The sequence below is a fragment of the Ammospiza nelsoni genome, chromosome 1 (genome assembly GCF_027579445.1).
Source record: "Ammospiza nelsoni isolate bAmmNel1 chromosome 1, bAmmNel1.pri, whole genome shotgun sequence".
NCBI classification, from domain to species: Eukaryota; Metazoa; Chordata; class Aves; order Passeriformes; family Passerellidae; genus Ammospiza; species Ammospiza nelsoni.
The window spans coordinates 52,495,749-52,516,924 of NC_080633.1; the positions used below are offsets into that span (position 1 = coordinate 52,495,749).

The window sequence follows — 21,176 nt, forward strand, 5'->3', positions numbered from 1 at the left end:
AAAGCCACACAGCTATAGAACCTTTAGGACCTTTGTTCTGCCTTTGAGATCATGCTGAGCTTCAGAAAGTGCTTTGAAGGAAAGGAAAATAAAGGTAAATAAAGTAAAAGGAAAATAGTCTAAAGCTTTAGTTGTGTTAGCAAAGATCAGTTCTACCAGGTTGTCTTTCTTAGGAGATGGTTGGGTTCTTGTTTTTGTTTCATTTTGTGGAGATAATTACTAGCCTGAACTTCAATAACCCAAGTAATGAAATGAAGTTACTATATAACTCAAAGGAGGTTACATTAGTTTAGTAGCAGAGTTTAAACTTGGATAAAGATCTGATTAAAGGGGACACAACAGATTGTATCAGAAAAGCTCTGGAGACAGGTATCCACTGGGTATATCCTTAAGAATTGTTCTTGGGATGTGTCTAGGTAAATATTTCCATTAAAGATCTTTGCATAGGTGCTTCTCACAGTGATGATTCACAATGGAGAGCTAAAGAGGAAGGTTTGAGTGGCATTTTAATAGAACTGGAGAATGCTAAGAAATGGAATAAAAGTTAAAATTGTGCAGAATGCAAAAGTACATACTTACTCTTGTTTTAATCTGGAAGAATGGGTGAGCTCATGTGTATATCCAGAAAATAAGGATACACTGTGCAGAAAGTCCCAGTAGTGATAAAGCTTTAATATCATTTACAATACACTGCTACGTCCTTGGCAGGAACACTGTGTATAGTTGTGATCCACAGTTTAACGGAATATGGATATTAACTGGATGGATATAATAAAAGGAAAATCAGGGAAATATTCTAGTTTATGAGACAGGGCTAAGAGAGTTGAATGGAAAAGACAGTATCAGACTGGGAAGAAGCTACCTTAATGGAAAGAACAATGCTAGCACAATTTATACAAATAGTTTGAATGGTAAAGCCTGAGTTTAGGCTGAACATTTAGAAGCAAATTTCATAAATGTCAGAGGGATGAAGGTCTGGAGCAGACTCCAAGAGGCACAAAAGGCCCCATTGCCTCCCTGGGGCTCCATGTGTTTCCAGAGGGCTGTGGCATGGCACACATTGAATTGAACACAAGCACTGAGCAGGGAACCTGTAGGAACATCACATGACCCTATAGGTTCTAATGGGTAAAAAATCTGCTTATAGCTACCACTGGTGTCATTCATTCTTATTACTCTCCTAGTTGTTTGTAAATTAATACGTCACAGGCAAGTTAGGTCTTGTTACAACCCAGAGGTTTGTAGAGAAATTTGATTTATGCTGTGTCTGTATTGAAACCTTAAGCTGTCTGCAAACAAAGGGACATTGAGTCCTGTGCAGTGAGGATGAATAGTTCTGTTGGTTTGCTTATCTGTGCCCACTGACTGCAGAGGGTCTGGCAGCAGCTCACACCAGTGAGTCCTTCAAAAGCAGCTGTGTCTGGTGCTTCCCCTTCCTGGGCACGAGTGACTCAGCAGCACCCAGCTGTTAGGAATGGTGTGACATGGGTTTCTGCCCCTGCAGAGGCAGGGCTTGAGCCCTGGCAGGCAACTGGTAGGGTTTGTGTGTGTGTGCAGCACAGCTGGGCTCCGTGCTTGTTTGTCCAGTGTACCAGTGCTGATCTCTCCCCATGTTGGCAGTGCTCGGCATATAATGTAATTATTACAGTCCCCTTCCAGGAGGGGAAATACCTCAGGATATGTCCATGACCTCCTAAAGTACACATTCATGAAGGCACTTGGTGCTAAGGTAAGGTGGTCAGAGGAAGCGTCCATTTTTAAAATCCCACATGAGTGAATCACTTTGAGAAATACCTCAGAGTTTTCAGGAATATTTGTAAGATTGTGAAATCAAAACACTTCCTGCAAGGAAGAAGAAGACACTCAGAAAGCATATGTTATATGTCAAAGCCATAACTTTTGACCTCTTAGCCCTCTTGAGCAAGAGATTCCCATGCTATTAAATCGTCTTTATTGCTCTGTCATATATTTGTAGCACGTGTTCAGTAGTAAATATCTTATCTCATAACAGAACTAAATAAAAAACTGTGCTTTCCTTTAAAAACAAAAGGAAAAAATGCCAAGAAATACTAGCCAAACAAACAAACAAACAAACAAAAATACTAGCCACCAAACAAACAAAAACAAACAAACAAACAAACAAACAAAAACAAAAAAAAAAAAAACAAAAAAAAGAAACCTTTTCTATTTTCTTAATCAAGACAGGAGCATGACCCTACATGAAAAACCTCTGGCGGAAGAATTCAAGACTTTGTTTTGAGTCATGGTACTGTGCCACAGAGGATAAAGTACATTTTTAAGTCACTGATAAATATGCTGACTACTTTTATTTAGGGACACACTGTTACATGATAGTGCTGAGAAATAATTAATGCACTAACTTGGGCAGTTGTCATTGCAGAACATACAGCTCCACATCCCCATGTAACTTCCCCACCCTCTTTCTCCAGCCAATTGGTGAGCAAGGAAAGAAGTTTTTCACGTCATAGCAAGGAAATAGTTACAGTATCTGGGTTATGTGATGATAAACTCCTGTGGAAATTGAAACAGGATTGCTTTTCACTCACAGTCAACTCTGTGTTAGTGTCATACATATCTATAAAATGTACCAAGTCTCTGTTTTCTGAAGCACTCAAGAACACTTCCTACCTCATTGTGTCTTCAGCTTCAGGATATTCATTGCACAATGAGTGAGGTATTTATTCATCTGAACAGAAAACTTATTTGCTCTGCTTCAGTTAAAACTGATGACATATATTCCTTGAAAATAAGTGAGGAAGAAATGGCAGTGCCTCCATAGGAAGATTCCTGTAAGCATTTGCATGACTGGAAGTGTTTTCTTGTTAAGGGGTCTGTGCATAAGCACACGAGACTTTATGGGAGACAGTGGTAGGCATTGTTCATGCTCAAGGAGAGATTGGAAATTGGTGTGCAGTACTCTTACCACCCCTCTCCCACAGTTCAGTCTCACCTTTAAGTACTTCAGGTAGACTTATGGTGGCAACAAGAGGCCATGTAATATATATATATATATATGTTATGTGTTGTATATAAATGTGTGTGGCTATACAGTGCTGGGGGGTGCAGGGGGTCAGGCAGTGGTAGGAGATGCTTAAAGGAGTTCACAGTTTATGCATACCAGGGGTTTCCAGCATTGCTCAATAGACAAGCACCTCCAGTAGTTCCACGGGAGGTAGGGTACAGATCTCTCTAGCAAGTGTAAGCCTGCTTTTCATTACTTAGCTTTCATGGGCATGAAAATAGTCCAGAGTCTCCCAGGGTGGTGTTGAGCACAAATTGAAAATCTCTGGTTGAGAAAGCACATAAAATGATGCCTTAGAATGAATGAGATAATCCACTTTTGCAGTAGTAACCACAGAGATCTAATAGGATCTCTTTACTAAAAGCAGGCAAAAAATAAGTTTCCAGTTCCCTGTCTGAGAGATGTGCACATTTTGTCATTGCTTCTGAAATCCTGTTGCTTCTCCATAAGTTTTCACATAATGGGCACAGCAAAATGCTTTCGAACAAGACACAGCCTTCCAGTTCTGTGGGATAGGGTTTGATTACTTATAGTCAAGTTTCAATCTAAAAAAATTGCTTGAAACCAAAAAGAATGGGATAAGGCAGAATTTTCAAAAGCAGCAGTTTCATCATCAGGGTTTCAGCAGCTTCATCTTTACATGGTCAGTGATCTAGGCCAATGCAAATCTTCCACTTGATGAGTTTTGTATTCCAGAAGTGTAAAACTTATTTTCCCTTCCTGATGGAAAGCCAAATTTTTAAATAAATGCACTTAAATGGAAAAAGAAGGACAGACAGTTTTGCATGCTTGAAGACATACATTATTAAGAGCAGGTAAGAATATGTTTGGTGTTCATGAGCATCCCCACATTTTTGGGTAGGATTAATTTGTCACAAAAATGCAACAAAAAGTGCACAAAAGTCCAATATTTTGCCATGTCCCAGCATCTGGCAGAGCACGTCAGTCACATCCTGTGAGATGCAGTTGCAAGGGTTGTGGGACTCCTCCTTAGAACAATGGGCTCCAACATGCAGAGGGAAAAGTAACACCCTAAACCACCACATCTGAGTTACTCTGAGACCTACATTTTCTTTCCTGAGTTGTGTTAGTTGCACATTATCTGGAATAGATACACACTGCCAGAGCTTTTTCCCACAAGTATAAACTGCATTGCCATTTATTGGGAGAGTTCAGTAAAGCATAGCAGAAACTTTCCATAGACAGTTTTGAGACTTTTAATGGAAACTTATTTTGGCAAAGCTCAGAAAGAACTCAGTAATTTCATTTATGAGATCCAAAAGCTAAAAAACACAACCCCCCTTCTATCGGGCGCTGTCTCGTAAAAGCAAACCTGGTGACAGCAGAGACATCCTGTAGCTGAATAACATAGCCAGATCAGAAGCTCAGTTTTCCCAAGGGATTGCTTAACTCCTGTACCAGAACCTTTGGGGAGCTTGTAAGCTGAATGTGGCTGTAATGCATCTACCAGCAGCTGTTTTCTGTCCCTTCTAAGCCCATCTTTCTCTTTCTTTTTTTTTTTTTTCCTTTTACCATGATTATTTTTAATGTCATTTTGCATGCTGCTTAAAAATGCTGATACTGCTCCAAGGTACTGCAGCCTGGTGCAACTAAGTCATTTTCTGGAAAACAAAATGTGATTGGTTTTTTTTGTTTTTTTTTTTTTTTTTTTTTTTTTTTAATGCCCTCATGCAACACTGATATAAACGCAGTGATGTTGCATTTGGGGGCAAAATGGGGGCTCTTGTTCCTTCAGAATGTTACTTCATGGAGGCACAGTAGGTCTTGAAAACTTTACTTCTTAGTGGCAAAACTTGCGTCTTTGTTTGAGTAGTGCTGATCCCTCTTGAAGTGAGGATTTTCAACAGCCAGTGCTGATGGCCACCTCCCACTGGCATGCTGTATGATTTACATGCCAAACTCCTATTCCTACTTTGGAAAATCTGTCTAAATCTTTTGAAGTTTTGTAATGCAGACCTTTAGTTCTGGTGTTGAGAACAGGATTGTTCTGCTTTATTTTTCCAAGACTGGCCATACAATCCAATGTACTACACAGTCTCACATTCAACACTGCAAAGTTCGTTTCCTAGCCCATGGAAGAAATAATTTTATTTGTTCATTATGAGTATTTGTTTCCACATTTTGGGAGGTGAGGATGAAGGCAACACAGAGCTGCTAAAATATGAAGCTGCTAACACACAAAGCTGCTCTGTTCTCTGGGGCTGGTGGCATTTCATCACTTGCAGCCAGGCAGTTCACTGGGCTCACAAAAGCTGCTGCAGCTCCTCCATGAAGTGATAGATAGATAGGGATTGAAGACTGGCAAATGCATCAAAGGCAGTCAAATAGACCTATGGCTCTAAGAACTTGGTAGGTGTCATTTTTCCCAGATAAGGTGGCTCTGGTTTTAGTAAGGCTTATCAGAAGATATTTCACAAGGCAAGGAGCAGCTTTGCCGCAGAGTGGAGAGTTGGCTGTGTGATGTGTCCATTAGCTCAGAAGGTGACCATTTTGCAATTTTGGAAACTTTCTGGGATGCAATGGCCAAGGCCAGATCTTTCTGAAGTTAATGTCATTTTCTGGAAAACAAAATGTGATTGGTTTTTTTGGGTTTTTTTTTTTTTTTTCAGCTGAGGTACATAAATGCCTGCCTCGCATAATTTTTTCCCCTCGCAGTTTTAGTTCTCCATAAAAGTCCTTGGAAGATTCAAGCATGCAAGTTCTTGGCATGATGGATATCAAATCTTAACATTGCTTGCTTCTGGTGTCTTCTGAGGTTGCTACTCCACCAATCCTTCCTTTTGTTGAATTTCCACCAAGGATCTGGGCTGGAGAAAAATGTGGCATCTCCAACAATGTACCAGAAACACATTAGAATGTGATTTAAATTGTCTTGCTGTTCAAGAAACTTCTTCCCACAAAAAGCTGAAATGAAGGAAGTGGGTTTCTTGGGCAGGTGCCTAAGAAGGTATTTTGGAAAGTGTAAGGCATCCTAGCATCACTGGAGTAGCAAACACGAACAGGGTGTCTGTATTTGGCAGATGAGGAGGGCCAATCCTCCTGCAACACTGCTGAGATGCCCCACAGCAGTGATGCTGGTGCTGACACTTGCACTGGGATGTTCCCAGCTCTGTTTCCCTTTGTTTTCTTCTAGGAAACAAAAAAAGCCAGAGACCTGTGTACAGCAGCAAGTTTCCAAATTGTAATATAGTGAAAAGTAAAAGCTGATTATTTCTGGTCAGAGTAGAAAAAAACCAACCCAAATCTAATGGATGACAGAAATTCTTCCATTCATCAAAACTCTTGAGTACTATCATCTGCAGAAGAAGCGTTGCAGGAACAGAGGAGCAGATGGGAGCAGGAGCAAGTGAGATCAGTTCTACAGTCAGTCGTCTCTGGCTTTCATGTCTCTTCATGCATTTCTCTGCACTAGTAAAAACTTTCTGGCATTTTTTCCCCCCTCAAGACACTTTTGGCAAAGATAAGCACAGTCCAACCGTCTGCTACCGATAACATTTTCACATTCTGTGCTGGAGCTTGGGTTGTAGCTGATTTACCAGCTTTTTGTATACAAGGGGACGTTTATTCCCCATGTTCACTGAACTGATGGGGCAGTTCCTTTCTGAAAAATTTTTCTGCAGGGGGTGGAATGTGTTAAAGCAGGTTTGTGTCATTTATGTAAGGGCGGATTTTCTTTTAATCCTTATCTGCATGTCATCTTCTAGATTTTCATATTTGCATGTGGGGGGGGTGATGGGTTTGCTAAAGCTGTGCATTGTTTTTCCTGACTTGTTGCTTGGAAAAGGTCCTTGAGAAAGACCATCCCTCAAACATTAGGGACAAAGGAGTTGCAGAACCAATTTAGCAGCTGCAGTCATCTTTATTATGATTTGAAACTGTTCACAATTAAACAGCCACTAATTCTGAGTATATGTGAAACAATAATTTGACCTAAAAAGACACACAGGTCAATGCAAGGCACAGTGTTTTGATAAACATGAGGCTTTGTTCTTTTCAGAGAAAAAAATTTCACTTACCCATCTTCAATATTTGTTCTATTAGTATTTTCAAAGACAAATTTTTTTTAAAAAATCCACAAACAAACGAACAAACCTCAGAAGTTTTTTCTCTCTGACCTGCATGAATGGACATTATGATCATGGAAGTCTAAGAGTGTTAGCAGGGCTTTATCCACATTACATTATATTTCTGGAGTTCAGATTGCGCATGTTCTGGGCTTTGTACTAAACCATGGAGCTTTTGCTTTGTTGAAAAGGGTGAAAGGACATGAGGAAGGAACTATGCAAATCATGAGATGGAGAGGGAACTTCTTTGGAGTTTGAACAGCATGACACGTACTGTAATCATGCATTTCAAATACCTTTTATAGTGTTCAGACCTGTTTTATAGTGTTCAGAACTCAACTCTGGCATTAAATGTGACTGAGATTCCCTATTGCTAAATAAGACCAGCTCTAAAAGCAGTCCACTTGCTATAACTTGCAACATTTATAGTAAACGACTGAATTCAATGGATTTTTTTCCCAGACTTTTGAAGATAAATTGTTCTTCATCTTCAAAACTTACCCAGGTGCTGTTAAACATTTTGTGGCTTTTTACCTGGGCTTTCAAAATATAATTGTAGTTCTCCTCCTTCCAGAATAAAGGGTGGTAGAGAGTCTATTTATCTCATTTATTAAATTTCACACAGTTAAATTAAATGAAATAAATGCTTGATTCAGATCCCATTCATTTCAATAGCAGTCTTTCCACTGAGTTTTAGTCAAGTTTTAAATGAAGATCAGAAGATGTTCCTCATTTGCATCTAATATGCTTTTCTGCTATGCCTTTTAAACTTAGATATTACCAGAGGCTCTTCAAACCCAGCAGCGTGTATTAACTTGCTTGCTTGTCAACATGCACAGATATCCAAATTTCGTCTGGAAGCCCTAGAGTCATTGTTAGCATTTATTCCCATGAATGCACAGATGTTGAAAACAAACTTTTAAAGCTTTTTATCAGCTTGCATTTGTTCTTTGTAGTCAGTTGACAGGGCATTTGCTACAGTAGTAACATAACAGTATCTTTTATTGTTTGCAGCAGTAAATGCTGTTTATCTTAGTCCTGTCTGCAGTTTTTGTCTTGTTTTAGTCTTGCTGGAGAAGGTGACCTGATTCTTAAGGGACAAGATGTCCTGTAGGGAACTTTGAGGCATAGATCTTCCTGTAGCTCTCCAGCTTGGCTCCACAGGAGTCTGGAACTCACTGTAGAGCAGCTTGGGAGGAAGCGTTGGGACTGATGCAGCTGCACATGCCCCAAGGCTCGGTGCAGCATTCACCGTGGGTGCTGGCAGCACTTCCCTGTCCTCAGTGGGCAGAACCACACACAGAAGTGCATGGGGTGATCATGGAGGTGGGCAAGTGTAGTTCAAGGCAGCAGATGAAGCTTGTGTGGTTGCTGTTGTGTTTCAGCAGTATTCCACATATGTTGGGTCTCTAGAGATGTCCGTCTGCTTAACTGGGAGAGCTACATATATATATATATATATATATATATGTTTGTGTATGTGTGTGTGTAATCATATACTTATTGGATGTGTTGTATTTGTAATAGCAAGCTTTTAGTGTTCTACTTGGAATGAGCTGCAAGTGGTTTCTCTTGTCCTTTTTGAGCCAGTTCTATGTGAGTGCTCACATAGAGCTTTACACCTCTGGGGATTCAGAAATACGTGCATGAGAACCACAGCTTACTTCAACATAAGACTTGATTTAATATAAATAAAGAAAAACATATGTCTTTTTTCATTGGAAGGCACAAATTGAAATATGCAATTGTGGTGTCTCAAGAAATCCCACATGCTAAAATGTTCACAGCACAGTTTAATGCCTTTAACTCTCGTTTCTCAAGTTAACTCATTTTGAAATGATTTTAAACAATTCAGTGCTGATGTAACTAGCAACTGATCCCATATTTTCATGGCCACACATCTTCAGTTTCTTTTTATTGTGCTATAAAATCCTGCTGCTTCATAGATGTTGCCAGAACAAACAACAGTGAAGAATGTGGGGTTTTTTAGACCATGGAAACAGACTTATTTATCCATTGTCATCTACTTGTTTTCCCAAATATCCTGGTGTACATCTTAAGGTGCCACAGCCCTGCCAGACATGTGTCACCAGATTCAAGGCTTGGTGAGCTATGCCCATTGTTGTGCTCTGTGCCCACTGTTAACACCAGTTGCAGCAAACACAGCAATACAAACTTCTCCATGGATGCCAGGAGAACCATTCCATTTCTGTGAGCCATTTCCCAGGGCCAGAACTTCACATGAATGGAGCTGTGTGACAGTCCTTCTCACACTCCAGAGTTCTGCCCAGTGGATGCACGCAGGTTTTTTGAGATGAACATAGTAGATGTGCTGGTATATGAAGCTGGAGGTTTGGAGGACTGCAGCCATGGACTTCTAGCCAGGGCCTGTGCTACCTGATAGACAGACCCATCCCTGGGGGAAACAATCCACTGTAGTGCACAGAGCTGCTGGGACTGACACCAGAGTCTATTGCCCCTTGCATGGTCGTGTTTGGGTGCAAACAGTGCAGTGCAAGACAGACTTGCTTTGGTCAGTATGTGGATTTCACACAGCATGAAGATCACTCTTCGAAAACACAGACATGGGCAATGCTTTCTCTTGGGAGACCCAGAATAAGTGGGATGGCAGAACATCCATCCAGTATAACCAATATACCACCAACTCTGCCTTTCCCCCACTCCTTAATTTCCTCCTCAGTGGTTCCCAAAGTCTTGTTACTTTCCATAGCACTCAGTGGTGTTTCCCCGTGCTGTACACCTCTTGAATGTCTAAGCTGCAGTTGACATTTTGTCTTGAAGAGCCCCATTTTGCACACTAAAGCATCCAGCTTCAGTTGCTCTGTAGTGTGTAGGGAACAGTGAGTCTAAAAATGGCCAGCTAGGGCATGAACTCATCACTTTGCCCATCCTGATGCTGATATATTTGTAAAGCCAAGCTGATCACCCTGTTCTGTTGGGGCCCCATGGGAAAACTTCTTGGGGGCACCTCAGAGTCCATGCTGACTTCACATAGCACAGTCAGTGTGGCTTGAGTTTCTCTAAATATGGTTAAAAAGGGGGAGAAGGTGCCTCTGTGGTTTTCTGCACAAAATTTGTTAAGTGTTGTGTCTAATATTTATAAACTATTCATTTATAAACTACTCATTATTTAAGTTCACTGGTTATTGCACTTGTAATAGACCTGGCCTTTTAACCTTGAGCAATAGCTGAAAAGAGAAAGCCCTGTGCAAGCTCTTAGTTACCTTCATGGCAGCCTCTCCAGAGGGTGTGAGTGGGAAGAGCAACCCAACAGCAGCACCCCAGGTGCTGGGGAGGACGTCTTGGGGAGCTTGACTTTCCAGCCATCATTCTCTATAAATAGCCTGCCAAAGTCAAGGCAAAATCCTAGTGCACTAATCACTGGCCAGGTGTCAGGGAACTGGGCTGAAATGTCGCTTGGAGAAGGGCTGAAGCCTGAGGTACATCCTGGTAGCACTGGGAGTGGGAGCTGCCCCAGTGGCATCTGCGTTGCAGGGAGAGGAGAGCCATCCAGTGCAGAGGCCACCACCCTTGTGGCATGCTGGGGCACCACCAGGGGTTAATGCCAGCACTGCCTCCCTTCCTTCAGCATTTTGCCACTGATGGACCCAGTGGATCCTGGCTTCTCCCTCTGGTCACCTCATATTATTTCCAAGTCTTTTTCAGGGCAACTGCATCCCAGGACCCCATCTTCTGCCTCCTATGTGTTCTGCAGTCTTTGATGTAACACCTTGCCTTTGGCTATAGTTCGTGTAATGTTGTTCAGGGAGCTTATTTTCCTAAATTATACAAACCAGCCTGCGCAGGTCATCTGTCCCTCTTTGTTATTTAGAACTCCAGCAATGCTTGTATCATCTGCAGGAATCCTCAGCAGTGATTTGAAGTCTTTGAGATCAACTTTTCCCCAAACTGTAGAAAATTGCAAGGTGACAATTCCTGTTTCTTTGAAATTTTATTTGTATTTACAGAAAATATCTGTATCAACAACAGTTTTATCCCAAGACATTCAGAGGGCAAAACTTAAATCTGGGTTAGTCTATCCTGTCCATGTACTTGCTCCAAATTTATACCAGTATCAGGAAAAGAAGAATTTAATCCCCCATCCAGTTCACATTGAAGCCGGTGGAAAGATTGATTTCAGCACATCCTGGTCTGGCCTTAATCTCTGGAGGATTAATAAACATACATGCAGAATTAAATAATGGCAACAAAGGAGAAAAATAGAAATATTAGTAAATGATATTGGGGAGGGGAAAAAAGCACCCTGGGGAATTAATAAGGTTGAATCCCTCGTTGTCAGAAATACTGTGACTTTGGTGAGGTCTTCATCCAGAAACAAGTTGATTTGTATGTGATTATTTGTTCTTTCAGGCAAACACACTCACCAGCAAACAGACCATCTGTCATGATACTTCCATCCTTTGCAATTCAGGATGTGACTTTCGACATTGAAAGGCAGGTCTCCACTCCTAATTGGAGTCAGGAAGGGAAACCTAAAATTACTTTTATCTGGAAAAGTTGTTTTTGACAAGTAAATAGAAATAAGAAACCATCTGGGAAAGCTTTCCCTCAAGGCATATTCTTTTTCTCCACTAGGGTGTTAGTTTTCGTAATTTTTGCAATTACAGTTTCCATCTAAGTATTTTTAAGATCTCTGTCATTGTTTTGGTTCCCAGTGTGTCTGAAAGTTGGAATTCATCTCAGCAACTGCATTACTCTAAACCACACTGCTTGAGCAAGAACTTGCTAAAGCCACGTGAGGTTGTTTTTCACAGTGTTTTAAATTAAAGTATTTGGATATGTGCAAAATCATTATCTTCTGCAGAAAAATTTCCAGTGCCCGAATGTTGCTGTCATTAAGCTGAAACTGGACTTTTTAGGCATTGTATGGGTTTGCAGACACTGTTCTTAAGGGAAAATGTGTGCCAGCATGTGAGCACTGTTTGTACTCCTGACCTGTTTCCTAGCTTTCCTTTCCATAACTTCCCATGGCACATTGCAGCAGATTTGGTTTTCCTTTTGTGTCATGTGAAGTTTCCTCCCTCTTGAAGTTCTTACTCAGTGAACATACTTAGCAAACATACTCAACCCAGCAATACTGGGTAATTTCTCCATCCCTTCTCTCTGTAGACCTGAGGAACTTGTGAATATAAGAAATATTTCTATTTGAGTGATTGATTACATAAAATGTAATGTCAATTTCTTATTTCAACTCCTGATATGTCATACCCTGTTTTCTTTAGGGAAACATTGCATGGTTCTTTCTTTTTCTAGTAGGTTAATCATTATGACAAATGTCCTGTCTGTTCTAGTACTTTGTTGTAAGCTTAAATGTCATTATTTTGATGATTTGACAGCTAGTAAACTGCACTTTGCTGGTTTCCACTGCAGGTTATGTGGATCCATTTGATATCTTTAAGGGCATGCTTTGAAGGTAGTTAAAAAAATACCTGATATAGAGGACCTGCCCTTAGAACTGATGTGCATATTTATGCTTAAATGGCAAGCATCTTCATTTAATTTCAGAGGGCCTATTAGATGAAGGTCTTCATAAGGGGGAAACAAGTTTTCCCCTGGAAAGATCATGGAGATGCAGGGTATGGCCAGGATCCCCTCTGGGTTGTGCAGGAGTGACCCAGGGGATACAATGGGCAAAGGTTGGGATGGTGTGATTGCTCCTACAGACCCAAATTGAGCAATATTTCCTTTCAAGTTATTCCATTCGCTTGGAAGGTGTTTTCCCCCACACTCTGATAGTAGCACACTCAGTAATAGTGTTATCTCCCCAGGCATTCAGTGCCAGCTTTCTATCCCAACCAAGCACCCAGCAAGGTGCTGCCCTTCCATTAAGTACCCAAAAACAATCAAAAGTGAAATTACTGCTAACGAGTGAGGAGAGAAGAACATTTATAAATACACTGTCAGATTAAACAAACACCCCTCATCTACAAGTTTTGTGTTATCGTCAGTGATGGCTAGAAAACATGCATAATATAGAAAATATGCATATAGTACATAAATTTATCATACTAGGGCATATATAGTTATAAGTGACATATGAAGCATGAAAATGGACTTGCATATCTCTGAAATTGCCTTTGTGAGTTACTATTTTGATGTGTATCTGAGGTGAATGGAGACTAACACAGACTAAGCAGGGATAGAAACAGAGTGATTTGGGGATTGGTGATAATTTGGTTTCAAAGCATTCTCTGGGGTTTTTCTCAAGTCTGGGGCAAATATGTGTGACAGGCTTGGGACATCAGTAATCAGAGATTTTCTGGGGAAAAGATGAAAACAGATTTTACTTGTATCAGTGCAATTGCTGCAGGGACCATTTTGTTTAATCTGAGCTTGTATGGATTTGGGAAAATGTTGTTGCTTAGCATTACATCTGTATGGATGGCCTCTGTCTCCCTACCATCACTTGAGGAAAATGCTATTTAGGAAATGCTTTGGTTTCACACTACTACTTCAGGCTGCACAAGAAAAAAGTGGCCAAGGACCAAAGGATTGCAGAGGGTGAACCAGCTTGCATCACCTAGAAATACTCCTGTAAGTCCAAGTTTGAGGCAGAGAAGGGGATGCATGTCCACAAACATGTCTGTGGACACACAGAAACTTTTAGTAGCCAGGACAGCCAACCCTGCACTTTTGATAAGCACTAAATTCAATGAGTTTGCATTTGTCAGTATAGTGTGCCTCTTTCCTGAGCCCTTTGATTGCTGCTGCCTTATACAGCGCCTGACTTATGGGTCATTTCAGCAATATCTAAATTTTTGTTAGGCTGTCTGTTGAGGTAATGCTGCAGCTGATTCAAGATCAACATCACTTTGGCATTTAAGAATTGCAGCAAATGGGCTAAAATCTCTATCACACATAATTAAATGCTTTAGGGTGACAATCCCATGATGCTGCCCTGCAGAATTCTGGGTTGCCCCATGTCATAGGAGTGGTGGCTTGGGCACTAAGGGCCCAGCAGATCTCCCTGGCTGGGACAGGAGAGCCCTACACTCCCAGCCTGCAGCCTGCTCTCAGCACTGCCACAGACAGCAGCCTCTTGGGACGTGTCCTCTGTGTCAAAACTTTCCAGACCAGTTGTGTTTTCATTATATTAACATCACAGATAAAAGCAAAGCTTTCGTCTTTCAGGGATCAGCCCATGCCCTGAAGTTCAGTTCTGGATTTTGGCTTTTCTACTGGTCAGGGTTGTTCTCACCCTGAATGGTTTACTCTCCCTTTTAGCTAAGACGTGTAAGTGTCCACACAGAACATATATTATACAGTACATGCTACCATAACCTCCAGCAGTACCATGCAAGTATCCATGCCCACCACTGACTCCTAAACTGGATAGTGCTGGCTTTGCTACACATTGAAACAAAATTATGTAATGAATGTATTGCGTGTGGCATCAGAATTTGTCCTTTAGAGGACAAGTAGGTTGAGTTCAAAAGAGGTTAAATTGTAATAAATTCCATCCACTCAAGCATGCACATCCCACTTAAAACTCTGCAGAGCAAGGCGAGCACCTCATTGTCAGTGCTTTAGTCTCTGGCCAGAGTGGCATTCACACTGTGATATTATATACAGATAATTATAGCATGTATCTTTTTAGAACAGTTTCCATAAGCAAGGAAATTGCAGAAATGGTGTTATTCATCAGATATAAGCAGGCCATTTTATTTTCTTTTCAAATGTTCTAGTTGGAAAATTATTCCGCGCTGTTGCCTGAGCTCAGTAATACTGCTGCAGGGATTTACCTTGTTTTGTTTGATTTGGGTTTTATTTGCTCAGCATATACTGCTTATGACCCAGGTTCTCACTTGGTAAATACTGGTGCGATGAAGTTCACTTTGTGGATGCACTTAGATCCCTTATATCTCTCAGCGCAAACAAAAATTTGTGCATGAGGGAGAAAGCTGCACTGAGGTGCTCTGGCTGATACTCTGACAGCCACACACTGTTGATTTCTTAGCAGAAGCAGCCCTCTTTATTCTGCTCTCCAGATGGTAACTAACATCTCATCTGCAGCTACTGTTTACTGGATGGAGGATGTGAGGAGGGGACCAGTGGCTTTGAATTATTTTGGTAGAGAACTGCCAAAGTGTTCTCTGCCCACAGTACAGGGGGGGAAAAAGGAGGTCCTGGGGGACCAAGGTGAAGCCCTTTCAGAGCTTATTATGTCTGGGTTTCCCTCTGCAGCTTCACAAGCAGGGAAGCTCTTTCTCTTGCCTATTTGCTTCTGCCTCCTTGCTCTGTCCTCTGAGCTGTTTCCAATGGATGGAGCACCATAGTGAACCACACCAACAAGCTTTCCTGAGCTAAAAATACCCTCAGTCTAATTATTTATTTATTGTCCTATATTATTTGTAGCTTGGATCAACTCTTTGGCATGGTTCCCTGAGAGGTCCCATGGGAGAGGGAGAGGGAGAAGTGCAAGAGTAACCATGCCCTCTGCCTGCTGCCTCAGTCTTGAAGCAGTGAAAAGTCTGTCTTTCTCAAGACAGCTGGCCCAAGTTCAGAGCTCCAACACTTGTCTGATCCCAAGAGAAGCACATTCAAATGAGTGCAGTTTGTCTTAGGGGTTGTTCCAACAAGCTGGGCTGTTTTATTGTATGATGTGACTGATGCCAAGCCACATAGAGTCTGTCAAGGACACAGGTGGCCAGGAGGATGCCACCAGGGAAAGCTCCTCCTTCCAGCCATCCTTTGGTTCAGGTGCAGCATAAACACTGCAGCTTTTGCACTGGACCTGTCCTGAGTACTGGGGCAGATCTTTGCTGGTAACCTCAGAGGTGCAACAAGTGCATCAGGTACATTTGGGACCCTGAAGAGCACAGCAGGACGACTTATAGTTTTATTTCTGTGAGCAGGCCAAACTGCACCTGCTCCTGCGCTGTGTTAGAGTGCTTTCCAAAATCACACTGTTCTAAAGATCAGATATGAGATGCCTAAACGGAGCATCCAAGCTGAGGTTTTGAACAGTTTCAGAATCTGTAATTACTGGTTTTTCCTGGGTTTTAGGATAACATTGCTTAAAATTCAAGATGTCCTCTGGGATGACTCCTTGACTTTTCCAGTCAATTCAAAGACTCTTCATCCCTGTCCCCAAGAGCAACCAACACTTTTTCCAGAGCAGACTAGCCATATGACAGTACTTCTAACTTTCAAAATGTGACTACTCTGCAGAATTAAAACCTACCCATGACTCTGATAATTTGTGGACCTTGTACTTTAAGTAGACATCAAGTACAGATTTGAAGTATGAACACAATGAAACAGTTAAGTTTGAAACTGGAACAGAAACTAAAACAGAAAATCCCACTTAGAATTTCTAAAGCAAGTGTTAAGAAATTCAGAAATTCAAAATATATAAAAAGGGTCGAGCAGCTTAGATGATGTGCTCCCAGCCTGTCATAGTGCTCCCATTTACCAGCAGTTGCTGCTCTGATTCCAAACACTATAATGTTTCTCTAGATGTGTAATGAGAAATAACTGAGGAATGTGAGTGAACAGCCTTGCTTTAAACATGGTCCAGAGTATTTAATCTGTTATCACTGTAACTCCTAATGCTGATGATTGTACTGAAAAGTACCACATGTTCAGTGAATAGTTTTGATGATTGGTAAAGTGTGTTTTTATCGCTGTCATTACACTGGTTTTCCTACTAATAAAGCATCAGTTGTTCGGTAAATCTTCAACAGGTGTTGTCTTTTGTTACTAGAACTGAAACATATTTCCAGCTTTCTCAAGAGTCTTTGTTATTTGCTTTGCAGCACTCCAGTTTGTGATTGGTGTCTCTGTGAATTATGGCTTTACAAAACTATAATTTCATATATTTATTTCTCCAAGTTAAAACAATATAATTCTTTCAATATGGAAAGCTGTGCAGTTAGGCTGGGGTTGTATTATGCAAATGATGGGATAACAGCCTGCTTCTGCTCCCACTGAAGAGCAAAGTGGAGCTGAAGGAGCCCCTGGAAGGGGTTGTGAAGTTTTTTACCACATTGTCTTCTGTATAATTCTCCTTTTCTCTGTATTAGCATACCTGAGAGATGTGTTCATTTGACCCCTGTAGGGATAGCAGAGGAAATGACTGTATGAGTACAGAATTTTTCAGGGTTGTGTCTGTTTTTCTTCAGAGCAAGTTTGCATTTTGCTCATGAATTGCAATCAATTACAATCTTGATAACTTCTTTCAGTTCCTCTAGATTTAATAAAGCAGTGTAATATAATGTCAGGAGGGGATTAATTTTTCCATCGTGCTGTTATAAATATTTGAAATCTCGGTGGTGCTCTGTGTGACACCTCTTCCTTCCCCACCAGGCAGAAGTGGATTTGAGTGCCAAAGATGAATATATCAGAAAATCTAAATCTGTCATACTCCCAAAATGCCAGAGTGGCAAGAGATGTGTAAGCCCTGGAGGTTCAGTTAGACCTTAAAACCCGAGTTTGTAGCTTAAGGGGTCCTTCAGGAAGCCCCCCTTCCTTCCTCTGAGCTTACAAGGAGACCCAATGCCCCTGAAAGTAATGTAAAATAGGTCCTCAGGAAAATCACTTTTGGTGATACCTGGCAACATGCCATTTTCAGTAGTGTTCAGTGGAACTGTATCAATGTCCTCTCCTCAGTTATGAGGAACTGAGTTATGTCTGTGATGCACAAAACTTAGTGCTCCCTATGTATAAAAACCTTGTATTGTGGCTTTTCTATAACAGACCGTGATGGGCAGTTATTCCACCTCTGAATTCTGGTACATCTCTGTCCCTGGGAAACACTGCATACTTCCTACACTATTGCCAGTGAAGTCATGACAGATAATGTTCTTGCTTCTTATGAAGCTTAACTTACTGTAGTGCTTTTAAAGATAAGTGAGAAACAAGTCTTTTCCCTGTAGTTAATTCTTCCTTTCCTTCATGGAGCTTTCTCCTTTTCTCCACAGTTTGTCAAGGGACAAATAACAAGCTGACCCAACTGGGACATGTGGAAGACCATTTCACCAGCCTGCAGAGGATGTACAACAATTGTGAGGTGGTACTCAGCAACCTGGAGATTACATATGTGGAGCACAATCGTGACCTCTCTTTCCTGAAGGTTAGTGTTCATGGCCAATGAAGTCTACTCTGCTACAAAAAAATCCTACTCCCATTTTTTAAGTGCAAAGGATCAGCTGCTGATAAAATTCTGTGATCCAAAAACATAGCTAGCTAAGGTCAGAGGAATCGCAGCCTGCAGTCTAAGCATACCTGTAGGCTGCAGGATGCACTCATCCCTACTAAAGAAATCAGGTGCTCTGAGAAATAGCTTTTCAAGCATTGTGCTGGGTGCCATGCAGATGGGTTTCTTCTCATTTATAATTAGAATGAGAAGAAACCTCATCCATACCTATTACCTCAGTTCTCAGAGAGCAAAAGGCTTTGTGGTGCTGTTGGGCAAAGCAAAGCACAAAGCGAGTGGCAGATTGTGAAGTGTGGAGGCCTTTTCCCTGCCCTCCAAACTGCTGTCCCTTCCCCTGCCATAGTGGTGAGTGCCTCTCCAGCCTGAAGTGCTCACACCCTCAGCAGGCAGGCAAGTCCTGTGCAATAACTTCCCACATGGATTCTTGAAGTGATCTTCAAGATAATACCCTGTGATTGACACATGGGCTACTCCCATCTCAACATTTGTTTTGTGCCCAAGTTCATGGGCAAATTAAGGCAAGCTGAGGAGGGAGTGAACCGAGGATGGATGTTTAAACACAGCCATAGCATGGGGAGGAGCCATGGCTGACATGGGGACCTGCAGGTTCTCCACCAGCAAGTAACAAGCAATATCAAAAAATCTGTGGTTTGAACATATGGGTTACAAATATGATGGTATTGCCATTCTTGTTTCCCAAACACAACCTGACTGGGGAGCTCAGGGTTCCAAGGAACATAACAAGTCTCTTGAAAATTTACTGGTAGTCTTCACAGAAAAGGAAAATATCTTTAGTAGGCTGAAGGATTTTCACTTGCAGTGATTTTTGTAGGGGTTAGAAATGCATATGTTTCACAATGCAAGACAGGAATAAACCCACATGCAGGAACAGTATCTCACTTGTGTTTTTTTCCTGTAAAGATATAAATTGTTTAAGAAGGAGAAGGTTGCCTAGTCTCTCACTTTAATGAGCATGGGAAGGGGCACAGAAGAGACCATGTAAAAGCCTGAATCAGGTGGCATCTGTGTGCTGCCAGGTGCTGAAGGCTAGACAAGTATTTATTGGAAGCATCACACTTAGTTGCCATTTCATACATGCTTGCCCTTTTCTCCTGCATGCCCTAGTCAGCCCCACTTACCAGGGCTGACTGGGTCATGCAGGGGTATGCTGGACCTTTGGAATGACCCCCTGGTAGCTGCTGAAAGGGTGAGTTTATATGTATGTATAGGGAAACCTATAGGGATATATAGGGAAACACCAAGGTTTTGCACATAGTCCCTTCTTATTCTTGGATTTATTTTATTTTTAATGAGATTAGGTGGTCTCTCATCCCTTAAAATTGAAAGATGGTGCATTGGAGGAGTGGGAGGAGGAAAGCCATTATTGAAGAGTACTATGGATTAAGCACCTTGTTTCTTCTGTTGCTCTCTCAGTCAATACAGGAGGTTGCAGGCTACGTGCTCATCGCCCTTAACATGGTGGATGTCATTCCCCTGGAAAACCTCCAGATCATCCGAGGCAATGTGCTGTATGACAACTCTTATGCCCTGGCTGTTTTATCCAACTACCACATGAATAAAACCCAGGGACTCCGGCAGCTGCCAATGAAGCGGCTTTCAGGTGAGACATGGGCAAGGAGGGGAGGCACCTCTAAAGGTGCCTAAAACTTCAACTGCCACTTTTTGGTGTCAAGATCTGTTGGAGATTGCCTCTCAAAGTCATGGGCCATCAAAACCTGCTTTAAAAGCAAAGATCTGAATGTAGTTTTCTAATTGCTCTCCTGCTGGCCAGTCTTCTACAAAAGACAAAGAAAACCCATCAATATTCATCTTTGTTCCTGAAACTGGCAAAGAAACATCCATTTATTATTTGTATTATTTGATTCCAGTGCATACATATCGATGTTTTCTGTTAGATCCCTGTGGGAACTGCTATTATGTGCGTCTCACATGGTCTCTGACTGGGCACACCAGCAGTGCCTGCTCTGCTCACTGCTGTGAGCCCTAGAGGTGGCACCAGGCAGAAGAATACACATAGTGGCATCTTTGTGGCATCCAAGAAAAGCTGGCTCTGCAGAACCTGTTGGTCTGATCCAGGTGTTAGTTACACCATCAGGAGTCTGATGCCCTGATTTTTCCTTTCTGTCAGTATCAGGTGACTGAGGTGGAGAAAGATGTAACTTATTTCTCTTTCTTTAGAGCAGAGACATTTTGGGGATGTCTCTGGGGCAAAACAGGGATTTGCTTCACTTAGCAATTATTTTTTCTTTAACAGAAATTCTCAATGGAGGTGTTAAAATCAGCAACAACCCCAAACTGTGCAACATGGATACTGTTCTTTGGAATGACATCATTGACACAAGCAAGAAACCTCCCACGGTGCTTGAATTTGCAAGCAACCTGTCTTCTTGTGAGTATTAACTTATAAAAAGTGCTGTCTCCCCCCTCCATTTCAGAGAGTAAAATGAACATCCCATCTTTCATGCAGTGGATTCCTGGTCCAACAATTCCTAACAAAGGCCACCCAGCTCTGTTCCAAGAGAAGTGCTTTCATTTCTGCACCACTGGCCTAAGACAGAATTTTTCATGATGGTTAGGTCCTTAACTCACAGCTCAGCAAAGTTCTTGGGAATGTTCCTCTTGATTTAAGACAGTACTCTGCATATGTGCTCAGCTCAGAAAGACAGCTCAGAAAAACGTGCATTCATTTCCTTTCCAGCAATCTTTTGTTTACATCATAAGGCTCTGGTCTAGAAAAACCATATGGGGAGCTTCATGGAGTTACTTGAAGCCTTCTTAGAGCTAGGGCCCAAGTAATGCCATAAAATTCTCCTGTTTTGGGCTCCAC

At 41.5% G+C, this 21,176-nt stretch overlaps 1 protein-coding gene across 2 annotated transcripts in view; it reads left to right on the forward strand.

Moving 5' to 3' along the window:
* EGFR (epidermal growth factor receptor) overlaps positions 1-21,176 on the forward strand; it is a 157,318-nt gene that overhangs the window by 89,709 nt on the left and 46,433 nt on the right. For both annotated transcript variants that reach the window (XM_059482203.1, XM_059482213.1), the window contains exons 2-4: positions 18,093-18,244; positions 19,763-19,949; positions 20,604-20,738. In XM_059482203.1, coding sequence (XP_059338186.1) covers positions 18,093-18,244; positions 19,763-19,949; positions 20,604-20,738 — 474 coding nt within the window. The remainder of the gene's footprint in view (positions 1-18,092; positions 18,245-19,762; positions 19,950-20,603; positions 20,739-21,176) is intronic.